Source organism: Miniopterus schreibersii (assembly GCF_964146895.1).
Source record: "Miniopterus schreibersii genome assembly, chromosome: 7".
Classification (NCBI taxonomy): domain Eukaryota; kingdom Metazoa; phylum Chordata; class Mammalia; order Chiroptera; family Miniopteridae; genus Miniopterus; species Miniopterus schreibersii.
This window is the reverse complement of record NC_138108.1, coordinates 46,246,760-46,264,035: the sequence shown is the minus strand read 5'-3', so window position 1 is coordinate 46,264,035 and position 17,276 is coordinate 46,246,760. Positions and strand designations below refer to the sequence as shown.

General features: G+C 35.5%; 1 protein-coding gene across 1 annotated transcript in view; it reads right to left on the bottom strand.

Moving 5' to 3' along the window:
- Positions 1-17,276, bottom strand: part of TTC21B (tetratricopeptide repeat domain 21B) — a 56,265-nt gene that overhangs the window by 19,789 nt on the left and 19,200 nt on the right. The window contains exons 13-22 of the mRNA XM_081141880.1: positions 15,473-15,630; positions 12,635-12,859; positions 11,458-11,696; positions 9,373-9,445; positions 8,652-8,762; positions 7,754-7,892; positions 4,996-5,102; positions 3,209-3,397; positions 2,014-2,124; positions 943-1,024 (exon numbers count right to left, since the gene is read on the bottom strand). Of these exons, the coding sequence (XP_080998006.1) occupies positions 943-1,024; positions 2,014-2,124; positions 3,209-3,397; positions 4,996-5,102; positions 7,754-7,892; positions 8,652-8,762; positions 9,373-9,445; positions 11,458-11,696; positions 12,635-12,859; positions 15,473-15,630 (1,434 nt within the window). The remainder of the gene's footprint in view (positions 1-942; positions 1,025-2,013; positions 2,125-3,208; positions 3,398-4,995; positions 5,103-7,753; positions 7,893-8,651; positions 8,763-9,372; positions 9,446-11,457; positions 11,697-12,634; positions 12,860-15,472; positions 15,631-17,276) is intronic.

The window sequence follows — 17,276 nt, the reverse complement described above, 5'->3', positions numbered from 1 at the left end:
GTGATTCATTATTAGGGTGACCAACTCATCCTAATTTGCTGAGACTTTCTTAGTTTTAGCATTGAAAGCCCTGCCTTCCAAGAGATCCTTCATTCTCAGGCCAATCAAGGTAGAAGAAGGTCATCCTACTTAGCATCACATAAGCTATTTTATAATGTAGGTGGTAGCACTGGGGTCAGCTTTTTTATTTTGGTGAAGGGTGTATATTTTGGATTATGTTTAGGGAAAAACAGTGGGAGAATAAGGAAGGCAAAGTGCATTATGGGCAAAAGGAAAAAAATCATGCAGAGACTTGGAGGCATGGCTGTGTGTCACTTGGTATTTCTGGAGTACAAGGTTCTTGTACTGAATTTATAAATAATTCATTTTATATTTGCTTAAGTTGCCAGTCTACTAATTCTATTTTGCTATTGCCTATTTGGAAAAGATGCTGATGCAAAATAACCTCGATGAGACAAAATTCATCTGCTAGAAGAGAGCTTCTTCAAATCTTTTATGTGAGGGCACTATTATCATCGATGGCTTAAAAATATTCATAAGGAGCTCTGGTCGGATGGCTCAGGTGGTTGGAGCTTCATCCCATACACTGAAAAGGCTGCAGGTTCCATCCCCAGTCCAGGCACATACGGGAGGCAACTGATCGATGTTTCTCTCTCATATCGATGTTTCTCTGTCTCTCTAAAATCAATAAAAACATCCTTGGGTGGTTAAAAAAACATTCACAAGGGAGAGGTCTGTTTTCGAAAGAAACCAGGTTGGATTATTTGCTCAAAGGGAAATGCTACAATACTGGAACAGCTTGGGATAGACTGAAAATACTATGTACACCATCTTAAGGAGAAAGGCACAAAACAGAGTTTAGAACCCAAGAGAGAAAAGCATAAGAGCCAAGAGGAGAAAAGGGGTTGATTTCATTAGCAAATATAATCAATGGATATTTACCTGGCTTGCGTTCTAAAAGCTGTTGTAAATGAAACACTGCTTGTTCATAGTCCTGTTTCCTGAACATGATATCTGCCATCATCTATAAAGGTAAAAGTTGGTTCTAAAAATATTGCCATATATTTTACAAAGCATATTCCTCCTATCACGAGTTAGCACTATTGAAAACACATTTGAAAAACACAAAGGGGGAAGTTTTATAAAAAGGAGAGACTTAAAATTCAAGTGCACCCTGCGCAGATTAGGATCAGTATAACAGGAGATGATTGAGGACGTGAAACGAACACTGTGTTCGCAAACTATTATTTTTAGCAGAAAATATGTTTCAAGTGGTTATTTTAAAAGCAGAAATTTGAAGGGAATTGCACACCCTATGTGCCATCATAGAAAGATACCTCACTGGGCTTGCTAAAATGACAAGGAGAATATTTAAAAAAACCACACTCTTAAATTCTAAATATTTCAAAGGAATTTCAAATAAGCAAGACCTACTGAGATTTTCCTGTTACATGTTTTAAAAGGGAGACTTCTTATATTTCTTCAGTTACAACAATAACTGAATGAACCTCACAAACTGTCATCTACAGAGCTGTTTGAAAAGCTAACAAATACCTCAGCCCCAGTAAAATTGAGAAAGAAAAACAAAAGTCTATTTAAAACACACCATCTTAGAACAACAAAAGAAGTTTTTTTCTATAACCCCAAAAGTCCCACTGCGACTTAAAAATTAGTCCAGCATGTCTGAGTAAGTACTTAAAAGTTAGTCTTCAGCGAATTATGGCTTTACTACATGACCAGGCATCCCCTTAGGCATAAAGAAAAGTTAACTAGGCCCAAGGCGGCAAGTCAGGCCTTATTTGGAAAAATAGGTTTATCATTCTTATAAAATAAAAAAGATTCCTACTCCTCTTGGGTAAAATGTACTCATAATGTAAAAAATGTTATTTCTTCCAAAAGCCAACATGAGGAAGGCCTCTCATCTAGTATTACTTTGATGAAGTAAAAGGTGAAACACGCCCATGGAATGTAAAATACAGCCGCCTTTACAGCAATGAAGCCTCTTGGACTAACCGTGGTGGCAGCTTCATTGTCCTGGTCAGTCTGGAGAAGTAGAGCACAGTGACGCAGGCAGGCCTCAGGGTCATCGTGTGCCAGGTATAATCGTGCCAACTCCAACATTATCTACAGACAAAAAGGGCAAGATTAGTGAGAGACTGTTTGGAATAAACAGTGACTGAGGAAATTGGACACAGATTAAACTACAGTTGATCAAAGTTACTGAAATAAAAATGCCAAGCTTGACAGGTAGGAAAACTATAGGCATGCTTATCTTTCTCTTCTCTTATACTAGGAAAAGCAGGAGAAACAGGTGATGACTCACTTGAAAAGTAGAGACACAAAGCGCTGTGTAAAGAACACTGGTCTGAAGTCGGGAGATTAGATCCTTTCCCATGGTGGGGCCAACTCCCTCTTACCTCTCCAAACATGTTTCCTCGTTTGTAAAATAAAAACCTTGAAGCAGACAATTCCCAAGGTATGCTTTATACTGAACACTAGAATTTACAGCTCCTTTAGTCATCACTGAACAAGGGAATATTTGGTTATACCTTAACAAAGGTTAGTTTTGCCTTACCTCTAAAAGAGTTGTATTAATTACAAAATGCTCACTCCTAAACTTTAAATTCTAGAATATGGTTATCTTCTGTTCTATAGCCCTTATTTACATATTTAGCTATTTATTAGAGATTTTTAAGAAAAATTTTAGTCACCTATCAACATCTGAGAAATAACATTTTAGTTTATATAACCAGCCATATATGTTTTCTACACCAACATTATCTTTACATTTACTCCCAAATGGTGCCACTTGAGGCAAGAGACTTAATCTAGTCGTTTCTGCATATACAGCAATTGTAAGAGGCGTACAAGAGCTGTATAGTAAGCTGAGTTGAATCATCTAGAGCCAGATATTTGAGACTGAGCAATTGTTTTAAAGTGATTATTAAAACACAAATGAATAATAAAAATCAAAGAGCTTGCAGATTTACTTTATATCACTTATTCCATAATAATTTTTAGATTTTAACATTATTAAAGGCATAAGTATTTTGAAGGATCTCTAGAAACAATATTAATTTTTAACTTGTATTTTTGTTATATTTCTTTTCGAATCTCCTTTCTTAATAAGCTGGTAAGAATTTTACATTTGGGGAAATTAGATGACATCTGGAATAAAAGGTGCTTAAAATTTTATAAGGGTACTGACCTTATTATCTGTTTCACAATGAACAAGTGCTTCTCTATAAAACTTAATGGCTTTTTCATAGTCTCGCTGAGCAACAGAATGTTTTGCAATCTCTGCACAAATTTCAGCTGCTAAATGTTTCTGTGCAGGAACTGCGTCTGGTTGTTCCATCTGAACACGTTTTAGTACCCGAGCTTGTAATTCTCGAGCCTAGAATAAAGTAAAGATAAAAAGGAATTAAAAAAAGAAAGAAGTAGAAATGAATAATTCTCAATAATGAACACATAGCATAAATTTTACAGAAGATTTATTTAAGCATTATTGGCCCTTAAGCTAAAAAAGCCTGATCCAAAGAAAATGTCTCAATTCAGGCCTTAAGCATGCACTTGTTTGCAAATGAGCCAGCATGCTCATTCTTTCCAACCGAGGTACTAAAAATTACTGAGTCTTTCCCACTGTTACAAGGACATGTACAGGAAGCTCACTAAGGAGGAAATGCAACCATAAAACAAGTATTTGGAAAAAATGTTGTTTCATTCTTGGAAAAGTATTGAGGAAATTACTTAGAAAAAAAAGAAGCATGCTATTTATTATAAAGAAAAAACATTCTGTTATTTGTTGCAAAAACAAAGAAACAACAAAAACGAAACAAAAACAAAAAATCTGAAAACAACCCAATATCTAATGGAAAATGGCTAATCAATTGATGGTGTGTGTGCAGTGTGTATATACTATATACATATGTATGTATATATAAATATATATATATATATTCCTACATTATGCACAACACCTGGAAGGAAGGTAGGGGTCTTCCTCAGGGTAAGAATGTAGCTAAATTAGAAGAACATTAGCCTTTCCACCCACAGATCTGTTTTCTGACACAGTGAGATCTTCCTTTAATAAGTGACAGAGAACTCCTATGCTTTAAGCCTGCACAATAACATTTAACTTTGAGTTAACCATTCACTAAGGCATTCATGCATTCATGTAACACACAGTGAATGTTCACCATCTGCCACACATTATGCTACACACAGGGAGCCCTTTTTGAGACCCCTGTCAAAATGTTGGTTGACAACTGGTATTTAAAGAAGATAGTGTAAAGCTGGGTATTTTTTGGAACCACGGGTCATAACATTAACTTAGGGCATCATAATAAGAATTCTTCTGGAAATGAAAGAGAAAGGATTAGAAAATATCAGTATATACAGCATGTGGTAAAGGTTAATGCTATTTCATGAAATTTTATATGATGAAGATGGAGCTTTACAGATATGCTGGAAAAATCCACACAAATGAATATTAAGTGAAAGAAGCAAAAACAAATATAGTCTGCATTTAGCAATTATAACTTTATAAAGTTACAAAATTATTAAGTGTTTTATGGAGTATAGGTTCTTTATTTCTGATTTAGTTAGATGTTTTTCACAGAAAAGATAATTTACTAAAAAGTGATTTTCCCCACAATTTTTCCTTTAAATAAGGATTAGAATAATCTATGACTTCATTTCAGGAGATATAAATAAAGGGAGAAAAAAACTGAGTTTAAATCCCACCTATGAAACCAGTTTTTAAATCAGCTTCCTCAGCTGTAAAACAGGATTAAAAATATCAACTTCCCTAATTGTTATAACAATTAGCAAAAACATATTTAAACCATACAATCCATAGGCATTCAATCATTTCTGCTTTGACTTATTTTCTGTGACTGATGGGTCAAGAGATTGGTTTACTCTCACGTGTGGCATATTTCCTTTTGCACCCATCTCCTACCCACAACCACACTCACAAACAAATGCATTTACCTGCTGTAATGAAGAGACTGCATCACCAGGTCTTTCCATTTTACTATAAACTTTTGCTAGAAGAACTTGAGAACGTCCATCTTCCATGAGAGCTGACAGTTCATTAACTATGAAAGAATTGAATACGTTGGGGAAAAATATTAATTTTAAACAAATGTTTACATTTTTCTACCAGTTTTAAAACTAGTCTTTAGAAAGAATGGTTTTGAAAAATAATAAAGTTAAAAATTTTTCAGTCAGTTATCTGAATAGCCAAATTTTATTAAAAAGGATAGAAACTGGCCTGGCCAGGCATGGCTCAGCGGTTGAGCATCAACCTAGGACGCAAGCGATTGGGGTTTGATTCCTGGTCAGGGCACATGCCCGGGTTGCAGGCTCAATCAATGACTTTCTCATCATTCATGTTTCTCTCTCTCTCTCCCCCTCTCCTTTCCTCTCTCTGAAATCAATAAAGATATATTTAAAAAAAAAGAAAAGAAAAAAGGATAGAAACTGGATGGAAGAAAAGCTGAAGAACTGGATAAAACTGGAAGTTTTTCTTCAACATATATTTAGAAATAACAGTGTAATAACTCAGTAGTTAATTTCAATTTTCATTCTTAAGTATATAAAAATCTGTTTATTGAAGTCATTAAAAGATAAGATAGTGTAGTTGCTACATGCAATGAAGAAGTAACTGCCGTTTTTTAAAATAATAGATATTTAATTGGCAATGAAGCATAGTCATTAAGAGCACTGACTTTGATGCCAACCAGTCTGGTTTCAAATTTAGGCTTCGTGGCTTACCAGCTATTTAACCTTGAACAAGGTACTTAACCCTTCTGTGCCTCCCTTCCATTTGTAAACGGGGAAATAACAGTACCTATCTCATAGGGTTGTTGTAAAATTATTTAAAGTTTATAAATACAAAATAAGTTAACATTAATGCAAAGCAATTAAAATAAAGTCTGGTATGTGGTTAAGTGCAATTTAAATATTTGGTATTATTGTGATCTAAGAGTGGTAAAAGAACCCTAGACAATAACAGAAATATGTTTCTTCCACCATTTATCAAGTGCATGGTCTGTGCCACAATCTGTTCAAAGTGGTTTCTATAAATTATTTCTTTAATTTTACATTATGTTATGACACTTATAGCCTTAAGAAAGAACAATGCGGCAAGATTCAATTCTAGGAAGAACACAGTGGTATATAAACAAGAATTCTGTCTCTATTGTTTCCAATTTTTCTTCAATTTAAATGTGTATCTATAATGGACTCATTAAATAAATTATGTCAATGTACAATAGAATACCTATGCTAAAAAAATAAAGAACAGCTATATTTGACAACATGAATAGAAGCTATTAAATGAAAAAATGCATACTACAGACCTATAGGTGTAATATGATTCCATTTTGGTAGGAAAAAAGTGGCATGTAACTGGGTTTGAGAAAGACAAGGAGAGATAGCAGCAGGGAGATTGATCGATCAGGACAGTACACAAATTGCTAAATGTAGTTTTCTCCAGAGACTGGGAGATGACACGACTTTCATTCACTTCTCTAAGCTTTCAATTTTGGCAATGAGCAAACACTAGATTTTAGTAAAAATAAAGATTTTTAAAAAGTAAATTTCTATTTATGGACATAGAAAATAGTATGGGGAAGGCCTGGGGGTGGGGAAGATACAGGGTGGAGGGGATCAATGGGTGGAAAAAAGGGGACATCTGTTAAAGATAAATTTTTAAAAAAAGTAAATTTATACCAACTTGTAAGAAGGCAATTTGACAGTATCCAATTAAAATTTAAATGCATATACCCTTTGACTTAGCATCTTGCTCTTAAGAACTACAAGCAAGTGTACATCAACAAATGAGATACAAGGACATTCATTGTAACATGGTTATAATATCAAAAGAATTGAAACATTAAATGTGCGATAACTGGGGGAAAGTTAAATAATTTACAGAGTTATATAATATTATGATGCCAGTAGACAGAATGATATGAATATCCTAACATCAAACTATCTCTGGGACATACTGTATGTAAAAAAAATAATTAATCACAGAATAAGAAGAACAATATATTCTGAAAATGAAAATTATGCCTATTACATTTATATACTTACATACAGATAAAATATATATTAAAACACAAAAATGGTTACTTTTAGGGAGTTAGTTTGAGAACAGGACAAGTAGAATTCCTAGGAGACACTGGAGCCTTACACATAATGTACTTCTACAGTAATTTTTTTTTTAATATGTCTTTATTGATTTCAGAGAGAGAAAGGGAGAGGGAGAGATGGAAACATCAATGATGAGAAAGTCATTGATCCACTGGCTCCTGCAAGCCCCATACTGGGGATCAAGCCTGCAACACGAGCACGTGCCCTGACCAAGAATCAAAGCGCGATCTCCTGGATCATAGGTTGATGCTGAACCACTGAGCCATGCTGGCCAGGCTATAGTAAATTTTTTTTAAAAAACTTATAAAAATGTTTACTTGTTTAAACGCCAGAAGTATTTGGAATTTTAAAGAATCTTCCATTACATCATTTAGGTAGTATCCTTCTATAAAACAATTAACTGTTTCATAAATCTGTCCTAGATTTTTCAAATATTTTATTTTAGTAGAGTGACATTCTGATCAATGAAATAATCAACTTCACATATAAAATACTGGAAATACAAATACGCATTTCTATAATATAAAAATAAAAAAGGTAAGGTGTATCAGGTATACTTTTTTTCAAATCAGGAAGACTTTCATACCAGGTTCATGAGCTAGAGCATGTTGAAGAACTTTTTCTGCTTTGTCATACCATTTCAATTTTAATAAAAGCTCGGCCAGGTCATAGCAAAGATGATTTTGTTGTCCACTTTTCAGTGCGGCTTCATAGTAAGTGATTGCCTACACAAAATCCATTTTAGTTAGGGAAAAAAAGCAATGAGAATGGCATTCAAGCATCGGTACTTTACACACAGATTTAGAACATATATAATTGAAAATAACCAAGGAGAAGCTTAGGCATGTACCTGCACCATCAGTTAGGTATGCCATTTTCCTTAGAGAATCAGACATCACACAAGACAACTAGCATTTTTTGAAGTGAATAGCTTAAAAAAAGTCCTTGGTGAACTTTTTTTTACTGGTTTTATTCCAGAAGCCAGTCAACTTTATTGAATGCAAATACTTTGCTAGCTGTTGCTTATAAGTTCAATAGTTACCAGGAACAGAACAAAAATATAACAAAGAAAAATCCATTATCCCTACTAGGCAAAAACAAACAAAAAAACCAGACCAAACCAAACCAAAAAACTAACCCTCAACGCACACGGCTTACTAAGATTCGTTCAACAGAAAGGAGATCTAGTATGCTCTGTCACTTAATGAAAGAGATGTTAACAACAGCAAGTTTGCTAACTGATTTAGTGGTAAGAATTTAGGTGCAAAATAAAGCCTGAAGTAAACATTAGTCTAAATAGTCTTTGCAAAAGAGTGAACAAGAATGTGATTCATAAGAAAGCCTTTAGCACAAATTCCAATTTGTGAACACAAACTTGGAGTTTTACAACCATCAAGATACAAATGGTGCTTGCTGAAGGCCTCTCATAGAGCAGTTTGAAAAATTTGACCCAACTGATATATTTTACACTATAAAGTACTTGCCTTTGAATAGTTATGAGTTTTCACAAGCGCCTTCCCAATTTTGCTTGCCAGTGTTCCATCTTTTGGGTTTTGATTTAATGCTTGCTCATATGCTACTATGGCTTCTTCAGGCTAATGTTGACAAACACAAAAAATAGGAAATAAATCAACAGTTTGGCTGGATCCCACTAATGGAAACAGTTATATAATTAAGTTCTTCATTTGCAATACTTAATAAGACTACTAAAGCATATATTTAAGTCCAGAAACCTTAATAATTTCAGAGAGGTGATAGTCACTAGCATAGGTATAACTAGTTAGTATAATCCCAACCATATTAATTGTTCCCTTTTCGTCATAAATAATAATGTGAGAACTAAGAGACAGCTTCTTGACTATTTCTGGCAGTCATCATAAAAGCCGGATAGTCAGAGGACTGCTTCCCTTTTGAAGAAAACACCATCATAGCCCATAATTCTCTTTATGCTTCTGTTTAAAGGAGGCTCTTAACTTGCTTCTGATATCATCTCTATTTTAAATAATGACAGTGTTGAATTACTGGATCTCAATTTGAAAAAAAACCCAAACTTTTATTGTAATGGTTGTCTCCTTTCATTGTGATGACTGAATATTTGAATATTAAGTAAACATTATTTAAAAAATCAAATTCCTTTTAATAGAGTGTTATACTAATCACAAAGAACTTTTTTAAATCTAAGTTTAGTAGCATCAGAAACTTTACCTCTTGAATATTCATGTATGCATCTCCAAGGAGAAGGAAAGAACGAGGGCTGGGCATTCTCTCAGCAATTTCTCTGGAAATCAAACCAATTCTATTCAGTATATTGAATACAAGTATCTTCTTCTAAGCCAATAAAAGGTAAGCTCATTTATTTCAATTAACCAGGAGCCTTCAGAATACCCTCTACATATCCAATAGTGTAACATTATGAAAAACAACACCCATATCCATACCCAGACTGTTTTTGCTAAATCAATCATTTTTCATTAAATCTTTGCATTTTCAGAAATGCAGGAAACAGAGTTCAGGTGGATAAGTTCTATCCAGAAATATATGTTCTGTCATGTTTAATGCTAAAATGACATAGAAGTAAAGTACACTTCTTGAACTCTAATATTCATGGCATTAATCATGTCCTGAAATGTTACCTTAAAAAACATACAACCTTGCCTGGCCAGGAGTGGCTCAGTGGTTAAGCATCGACGTAGGATCCAGGGGATTGCAGTTTGATTCCCAGTCAGGGCACATGCCCAGGTTGCGGGCTTGATCCCCAGTTGGGGGTATGCAGGAGGCAGCCGATCAATGACTTTCTCATCATTGATGTTTCTCTCTCTCTCCCTCTCCCTCTCCCTTCCTCTCTCTGAAATCAATAAAGACATATTTAAATATATATATATACATATATATATATATATATATATATATATACACACAATCTTCTGCTTCAGTATTTCCTATTTTTTACCTGCAAAATTTAACTACTAAAGGTCAAAATCCCAATACTCAATTAATTTACTCAAATAATAATGTGACAAGTCTTTAACATTTAACATATAGTATCTAATTTAACTGATAAAAAGCTTTATGAGAAAATTATTCTGATTTTACAGATGACACTCAGTTTGTCTACAGCTAGTGTGTCAGATCTGCCTGAAACAGAAACCTATGCTTTTAACTGCTATATTACACTGCGTCCAAACAAATCAACCCTATTTGGAAATACTTTCATTAGAGATGAAAGTGCTCATTCTTAGGAAACACCCTCAGAAATATGATGTAAGAATTCCAGTTCATCCTTCTATACAGGGGGTGTTGCTCAGTTTCTTTGAATCACTAAGCACCTACAAAAATCTGAGCAGAGTTCTGAGCTTTGATATTTTACATATTGGATGAACCAATCTGACTTGGTTTGATGACTTAATCCATCAGCATTTTACTATGTTCTCAAGAGATAAAAAAACACGGTAATTTTATCTTACGTAGAGTGTGTACTTGTATGTTTATTTTTTTGTTCAGGGAGAAGAGTAAGAGCAACCTCTGTGTGTGCACGTGTGTGTGTGTGTGTGTATCCATGTGTGTATTGTGTATCCCAATAACTCCGAAGGATATCAGAATATAACCTTTATTTACATAATTTATTTTGTACTGATTTTAGAGAAACATGAATGGGAGAGGAAAACATCAATCGGTTGCCTCCCGCACACACCCCAACTGGGATTGAACCCAAAACCTGGGTATGTGCCCTGACTGGGAATCGAATCCACCACTTTTAGTGTACGGCATAACACTCCAACCGAGTGACACAGGCCAGGGCTATAATAAACCTGTTAAAGCCCCTGTCCTTTCACTAAGGAAAATTTGTAACCCATACCTTCATGTAGTATATACTAAGCCATAATATTTTTCTATATCTATTACATTAAAAATTAAACATGACCACCTAGCCCCTGAATTGATGTTACATTACATACTTTTCTTAAATTTATTAAAATATATGTAACTGTTGTTCTTTCCATTCCCAAACAGGAAGATTCAGTGTCGAAAAATAACATCTGATGAGGGAGGAGAACTGAGAAACTAGAGGAAGCCACAGGTTGAGTAATCATAATTACTACGCTTTATGTTTTCGGGAGAGTGAGTGACTGGGCTAGGCTGACTGTGGTTGGTGGCAGGGGAAGGAAGTGAGAACACGAAGGCGAGGATCTATAAAGAATCCATAAAGCAGTTAAAAGAAAAGTAAAACAAATTTGGGGAATTTTAAGAGGTAAATGCATCAAAACATAATGGGCTGAAATAGCCATTTACCTATAACATGTGATATATAACATTTTCTCTTTTCTATGCTTCAGATATATATCTGCCATTTTTTCTTTGGCCTCTATGAAATAAGGCTGTTCAGATGTAACATTCCGAAGCATGCTTAGAGCCCGCTCCACGTCTCCTTGGGCCAGAGCTAGGTCTGCATTAGCAATGGTAACACGTAATTCTTCAGATGTCCCAGAAAACTCATGGATGGCATCTTGTAGCACTTTTGCTGCCTCATGCTGTAAGAATGAAATTAAAATAACATTCAAAATATTAAACAAATTACACTAGAAATGAAGATTTTCTATTAAAACAATAAATGCTAGCAGTCAGTGCAGTCACGGACTATACCCAATGGCTCCTCATTAAATAACAGACTACTTTACTCCCTATGCTAAGACATTATTTTTGTTATAACTCAGGTGAATATATTACCTCATTTTGAAATTTGTACCTCAATGAATCTAAAATATCACTTAAGGTTAATCTCAACTGTCATAAAATCCATCTCAACTTTAGAGATCATAAAACATTTGGATTTCAGAAATGTTAAAATGTGAAAAAAGTAGCACATCTTAGTATCAATTATTTATGGTAGAACTGGTTCATATTAAGTGTATTTTATGTTTACTTACTACTGAAATAGAAATTGAGATTTGCAAAGTAACTAGACCCAGCCTTCTTAACTCCCACTGAAATATGAAAATAAATGACTGGCAACTGCTGCAATCCAAAAAACAGTATCAATGACATTAAGTTCTTTATTTTCTTGAATTCTCTCAGAATTAGCGATCCGTCCATCCATCCATCCACCCATCCACTCACCTATCCATCCATCTGTATTATTATGTTTTAAAGTATTTGATTTTATGACTGTCCTATGAGTTTATCAAAGCCATTATTCATCCAGTGGTTCCTCTGTTTTCTCAACTATTAGAATTGTAGGTTGGCACTTTCATTTTTTTTCAGTAGTACTTGTGTGTATGTGTGTGTGTTGCAAAAAGTACATGATGTGGTGAACAGTAACGAGAAATAAATTTTCTAAATTTTACCATCTGGTCAAGGGAACAATTTTAGCTTTTTCATTTCCTACTTAGAGATATGTTTTATTAGTATGTATCATATATATTTGAATAAAAAGTTCAGATCTAAGCCATTGAATTAAAACTTGACCTACCTGCTCTCCATTTAAGCGGTGAACCTCCACCAACTCAAGGAAGACTGATAAACGATGGCTTGCATCGACGTCAGTGTTTTTACATTTTGATTTTGAGGGGGCTCCAATTTTCCTCATTCCTGGTAAACTCATTGCCATATGCAGAGTTTTAATGGCCTCTCCTATTTCTCCCATTTTCTTTTGTGACTGAGCTTTTATCAAATGATATAAAGGATATTCTCTCACCTGAAAAAATAATATTCAGAAATACTTCCTTGGAGTGCTTACAACATCAAGACATAATTTACAAGATTATTGAAGATAATTAAACATTAAAATTACAAGATTTTTGAAGATAGTCTGTGATTGTACACATAAAGTCTATTTCTGTCCTTTTATTAACTTTCTGATGTGTTATTGTTTTAAATCAAGGAACCTTCCACTACCTTGGGTCCCCCTGGACAACAAACCAGTCAATTAAATGCTTCTACCACGACAGAAGAGAAAATGCAAGCAAAGTATGCAAGACTAGCAAATATATTCTAAGAAATTATTTGAGTTCTCAGGAAAAGGATTTCTGGTACTGATATAGAGTTACCAGATTTTTAAAAACAAAGTTTTTCCCCTTTTCTTTATTTTTTAGTTTTAAGATGAAAAATTTGGGGATATGTTCATCAAACGTTGGTTTTACCCTTTGGTACTACTCAGAAACATGAAACAAAGCTTCTGCCTTTCTTGTGGCTAGCAACAGAGTATACAGGAAAATAGAATGACAAAAATGAGTGAGGAAGGAGTTGAAGAGAAAATGATAATCCAGGAGGGCGTAAAGTAGCAGCTACCTACCACCTGGGACAGCTACAATTCTCCATGAGGCTGTGGTTCTAAGCCTCAATTACCTATGAGCTTTGTGTAAATACTCCTGCTTAGCTCTTCTGGAGATTCTCATTGACTGGGGTGGAGTACCTACACTGGGGTTCCGATGCACCACCAGTCTTGAGAACTACTATCCTATGAAGCAGGTGTCTGCAAACCTTGATTAGAACTTGAATTCTGCAGTCCATCGATGGTTCTCATACAACAGGGCTCAAGACACTGTGAACCCAAGTAAAAATTTGAGGCAGTCCTCCATGACTCCAGGTGGCTCAGGAAGCACCTGAACTCAGGATTTTCCCTAATGCTGAGGGATATGGGATTTATCACAGAATATCCTGGATAGAGATCTAGTGTGTTTATACCTCCAAACCACATACTAAGTTTCAAAATGACTAAGCATTCTTTGATGATGAATCTAAAGAAAAATTAAAAACCGAGATTCAAGGCCCTGGCCGGGTGGCTCATTTGGTTGGAGCACCAAAAGACTGCAGGTTTGATTCCCAGTCCAGGCATATACCTAGGTGGCCGATTCTATCCCTGGTTGGGGTGTGTATGGGAGGCAACCAATTGATGTTTCTCTCTCTCTCTCTCTCTCAAAATCAATAAAAACATATCCTTGGGTGAGGATTTAAAAAACAAACAACCCAGGTCCAAGAAGGAAACAGGCAATAAAATAAAATTCTAATACATAAAAATATTTGGCATTCTTTTTAGTTTATAATTATTTTTTATATACTTTCATTATTAAATTTAACACTCACTATAATTATGAGTTGTGTAGAAAACAAAACTGAGGTTCAGAGAGAGGTAGGTGGAAACACCAGACACTGAGCCCAGGTCTTTGTTGCCAAGTCCATATAGTTTTTTAACTACACAGTCGGTTCCACTTGTTCTCCTACTAATACCACTGTAATTAGCGTTATTTTTAAAAAAATATGTTTTTATTGATTTCAGAGAGAGGGAGGGAGGGATAGAAACATCAATGATGAGAGAGAATCATTGATGTGCTACCTCCTGCATGCCCCCTACTGGGGATCAAGCCCAAAACCCGGGCATGTGCCCTGATCAGGAATCAAACTGTGACTGCCTGGCCCATGGGTCAACGCTCAACCACTGAGCCAACACCGGCTGCGCAATTAGCTAGTTATTAACGATAGTAAAGGAACAAAGGGAAGGCCAGATATTATAGGCATATCATTTAGATAGCTTCACCAGGAAGCTACAATTTTACACTCCTTAGGGGTCCAACAAAGGGAAGACTGATATATGCCCAGTAAAGTTGGGATAACATAGGGAAGGTACTTGCCTGTAAATCCCATCTGGGAGCAGAGGTCATTGGCCAGGATGGGCAAATGGGAGTGGTCATTGCAAGCATGTGGAAATTTGGGATACTTAATTACCTGAACAAAAAAAACTCGCTGTCCTATACTCTTATGCTCTCTTGTGCTCTTGTGCTCTCTTGGTTTCTCTTGGCACACTTGGCTCACAGCTCACACTTGGCTTTCTTGGCATTCTCCTGTGTGGTGGAAGGCCATGCGGACCCCCATACACAATGAACTAATGGGCTATAACTATACTGATGCTGAACTGGACCTGTCTCCAACATGGAAAAGAAACTCTGGACACTGGGTTTGCTTCTAGCTTTACTAAAACCCCAGCTACACTTCCTCTATGACTGCACTAAGGGAAACTGGACTTTAGAAATGCAGAGATGTAATTCCATGCAAAGAAAAATCACTCGTTCTCATGTGCAAGTCTCAGAAAATTCTTTTTTTCAGGATATTGTAAGAAGTCCACCCTCAGCAGCATCCAGCGGGAAGAGGGTCCCAGACTTTGTCCCATATCACTACTACTTTTGGATCCAAAACCTTTTCCATTAAAAAATGCACTTATTAGCAAAATAGTAAAGGCCAAAATTTTTTTAAGTTTATATGTAAATATTTGCTAGAGGTTCAAGGAGAGTGATATGTCTTCTGGAATACGTACCTTAAAGTTATAGCTCAAACAAAGTTCAAGAGACTGAGAACACAATTTAAATTTTTCCTGAGACAAATAAACCTGAGCCATCAGGAGGTAAGCATCTGCATAAGAAGAACTGTGTTCTAGGCAATGCTGCAGGTTATTATAAGCTGCTTCAATATCACCTAATGAGGGAAACAAAGCACTGTTATAATTTAAATGACTAAGAGCTGGAGATCTGAGGGATAAGAGGGAGAAAAGTAGTCAGTCTATGGTTCCAGTGTTTGACCTTAAAATCCTCTGTTCATAGGCCATGGTTTAATCTCTTCTTTGTAGTCCTCATGAAAGAATATACTTGTGAATCAGAGTGCCCTTGTAAGACCATACTTTGCTCATAAGAAGCCAACCAGAGAAAGTGTGTGAAAATATCAGAATTGATCACCACTGTTACTGAGATATCTATACATGTACCTTTATTTTTCTTGTGAAAAGAATTTTTTTATTTACAATGTCATTAAAATAAGTTCTGTAAAACATAGAAATTTAAATAGGCAGAATGCTACAGTGTCACTTTAACAAAGAGGATTTAGTCTAGTTATCATTCTTGGCTAGAAATTTTATTACTGTCCATAAATTAAAAAAAGGTATAAGGATACATTCTAGAGATTTAGAAATACGCATTTTAGATTTAAAATGCCTTTAAATACCAAATGAAATATCAAAGGTTTTAGAAACACATGTACTGTGAGTCTTAAAATAAAAGCAAATGATCAAGATTAAAGAGACTGGAAGAGTGGAGTCTACCCTGGGTTGGTGGATGGGGTACGAAGAGGCTCTTCCTCTGAACAGCAAAGAGACACTAGGTACTAGTGGTCTCTCATGATATAACCTGCGCTCGTCTGCATTAGCCATCTCGTAAATTGGTAATACAGCTAGGCCAAATCCCCATTCAGCTTTGCTAGGAGAATGGAGGAAGAAGAGATCCTAAACTATTTTCTGTTCAATTACTCTCCTTAACCTTACCTGACATCTAGACAGACAAAATAAGGCTACAGACAGGGCTTCCAGTTCCCAAAGGCTCAACCTACTTATAATACAAATCCACTTAAACAGGACACTTTTTTCTTAGAGACAGAGAATTAATGGACAAAAATTTGGCTGAGAGAGCACAAAACTTATTAAATAGAGTGTCAATATCTGTCCATTAACCATCGAACATAATAAATACTGGATTCTTCATTGTGATACAATCCAATACTCAGAACAGATGGAAAAGGAAATGGGAAGGTCAAGCCAATGCATCTGCACGGGACTTACCATGCCCATGCTCTTTCAGGAAGGAGGCAGACTAAGCAGGTAACTTGAAAAAAAGAGGTTATTACTAAGGGGAGACAGTACATGGAACAGAATCAGGATTTGCAAATAGTGACTGAAGAAAATGAGGAATGTACGAATAATTGAGATGAGAATCTTGTTTCTTTTAAAGCAAGGGGAAGGATATGTGTAGTTAGCTCCAGGAGGCCACTAAGTATTTAAAAATAAGAGAAACGGGTCATCACTGTTGGGGAAAAAAAGACCATATAAACGAAGATCACATCAACATCACATTCAAGGGCAGTCCAATTTCTCTTGAAGGAAAAACGGAAGCCATCACTGTCAAGATGATCTGTATTTGTCAGGGTCCCATACAATAAAGAATATAGCTGGCCTTCGTCCAAGGGTCCTGAGAGGGAGTCTCTAAATCTTGGAATTTCACAAATAATAGCAATGTCTGTTGTTTGTGTGGGCCCTCATAGTTTATGACAATCGTATGACTCAGGATGGGGGCTGG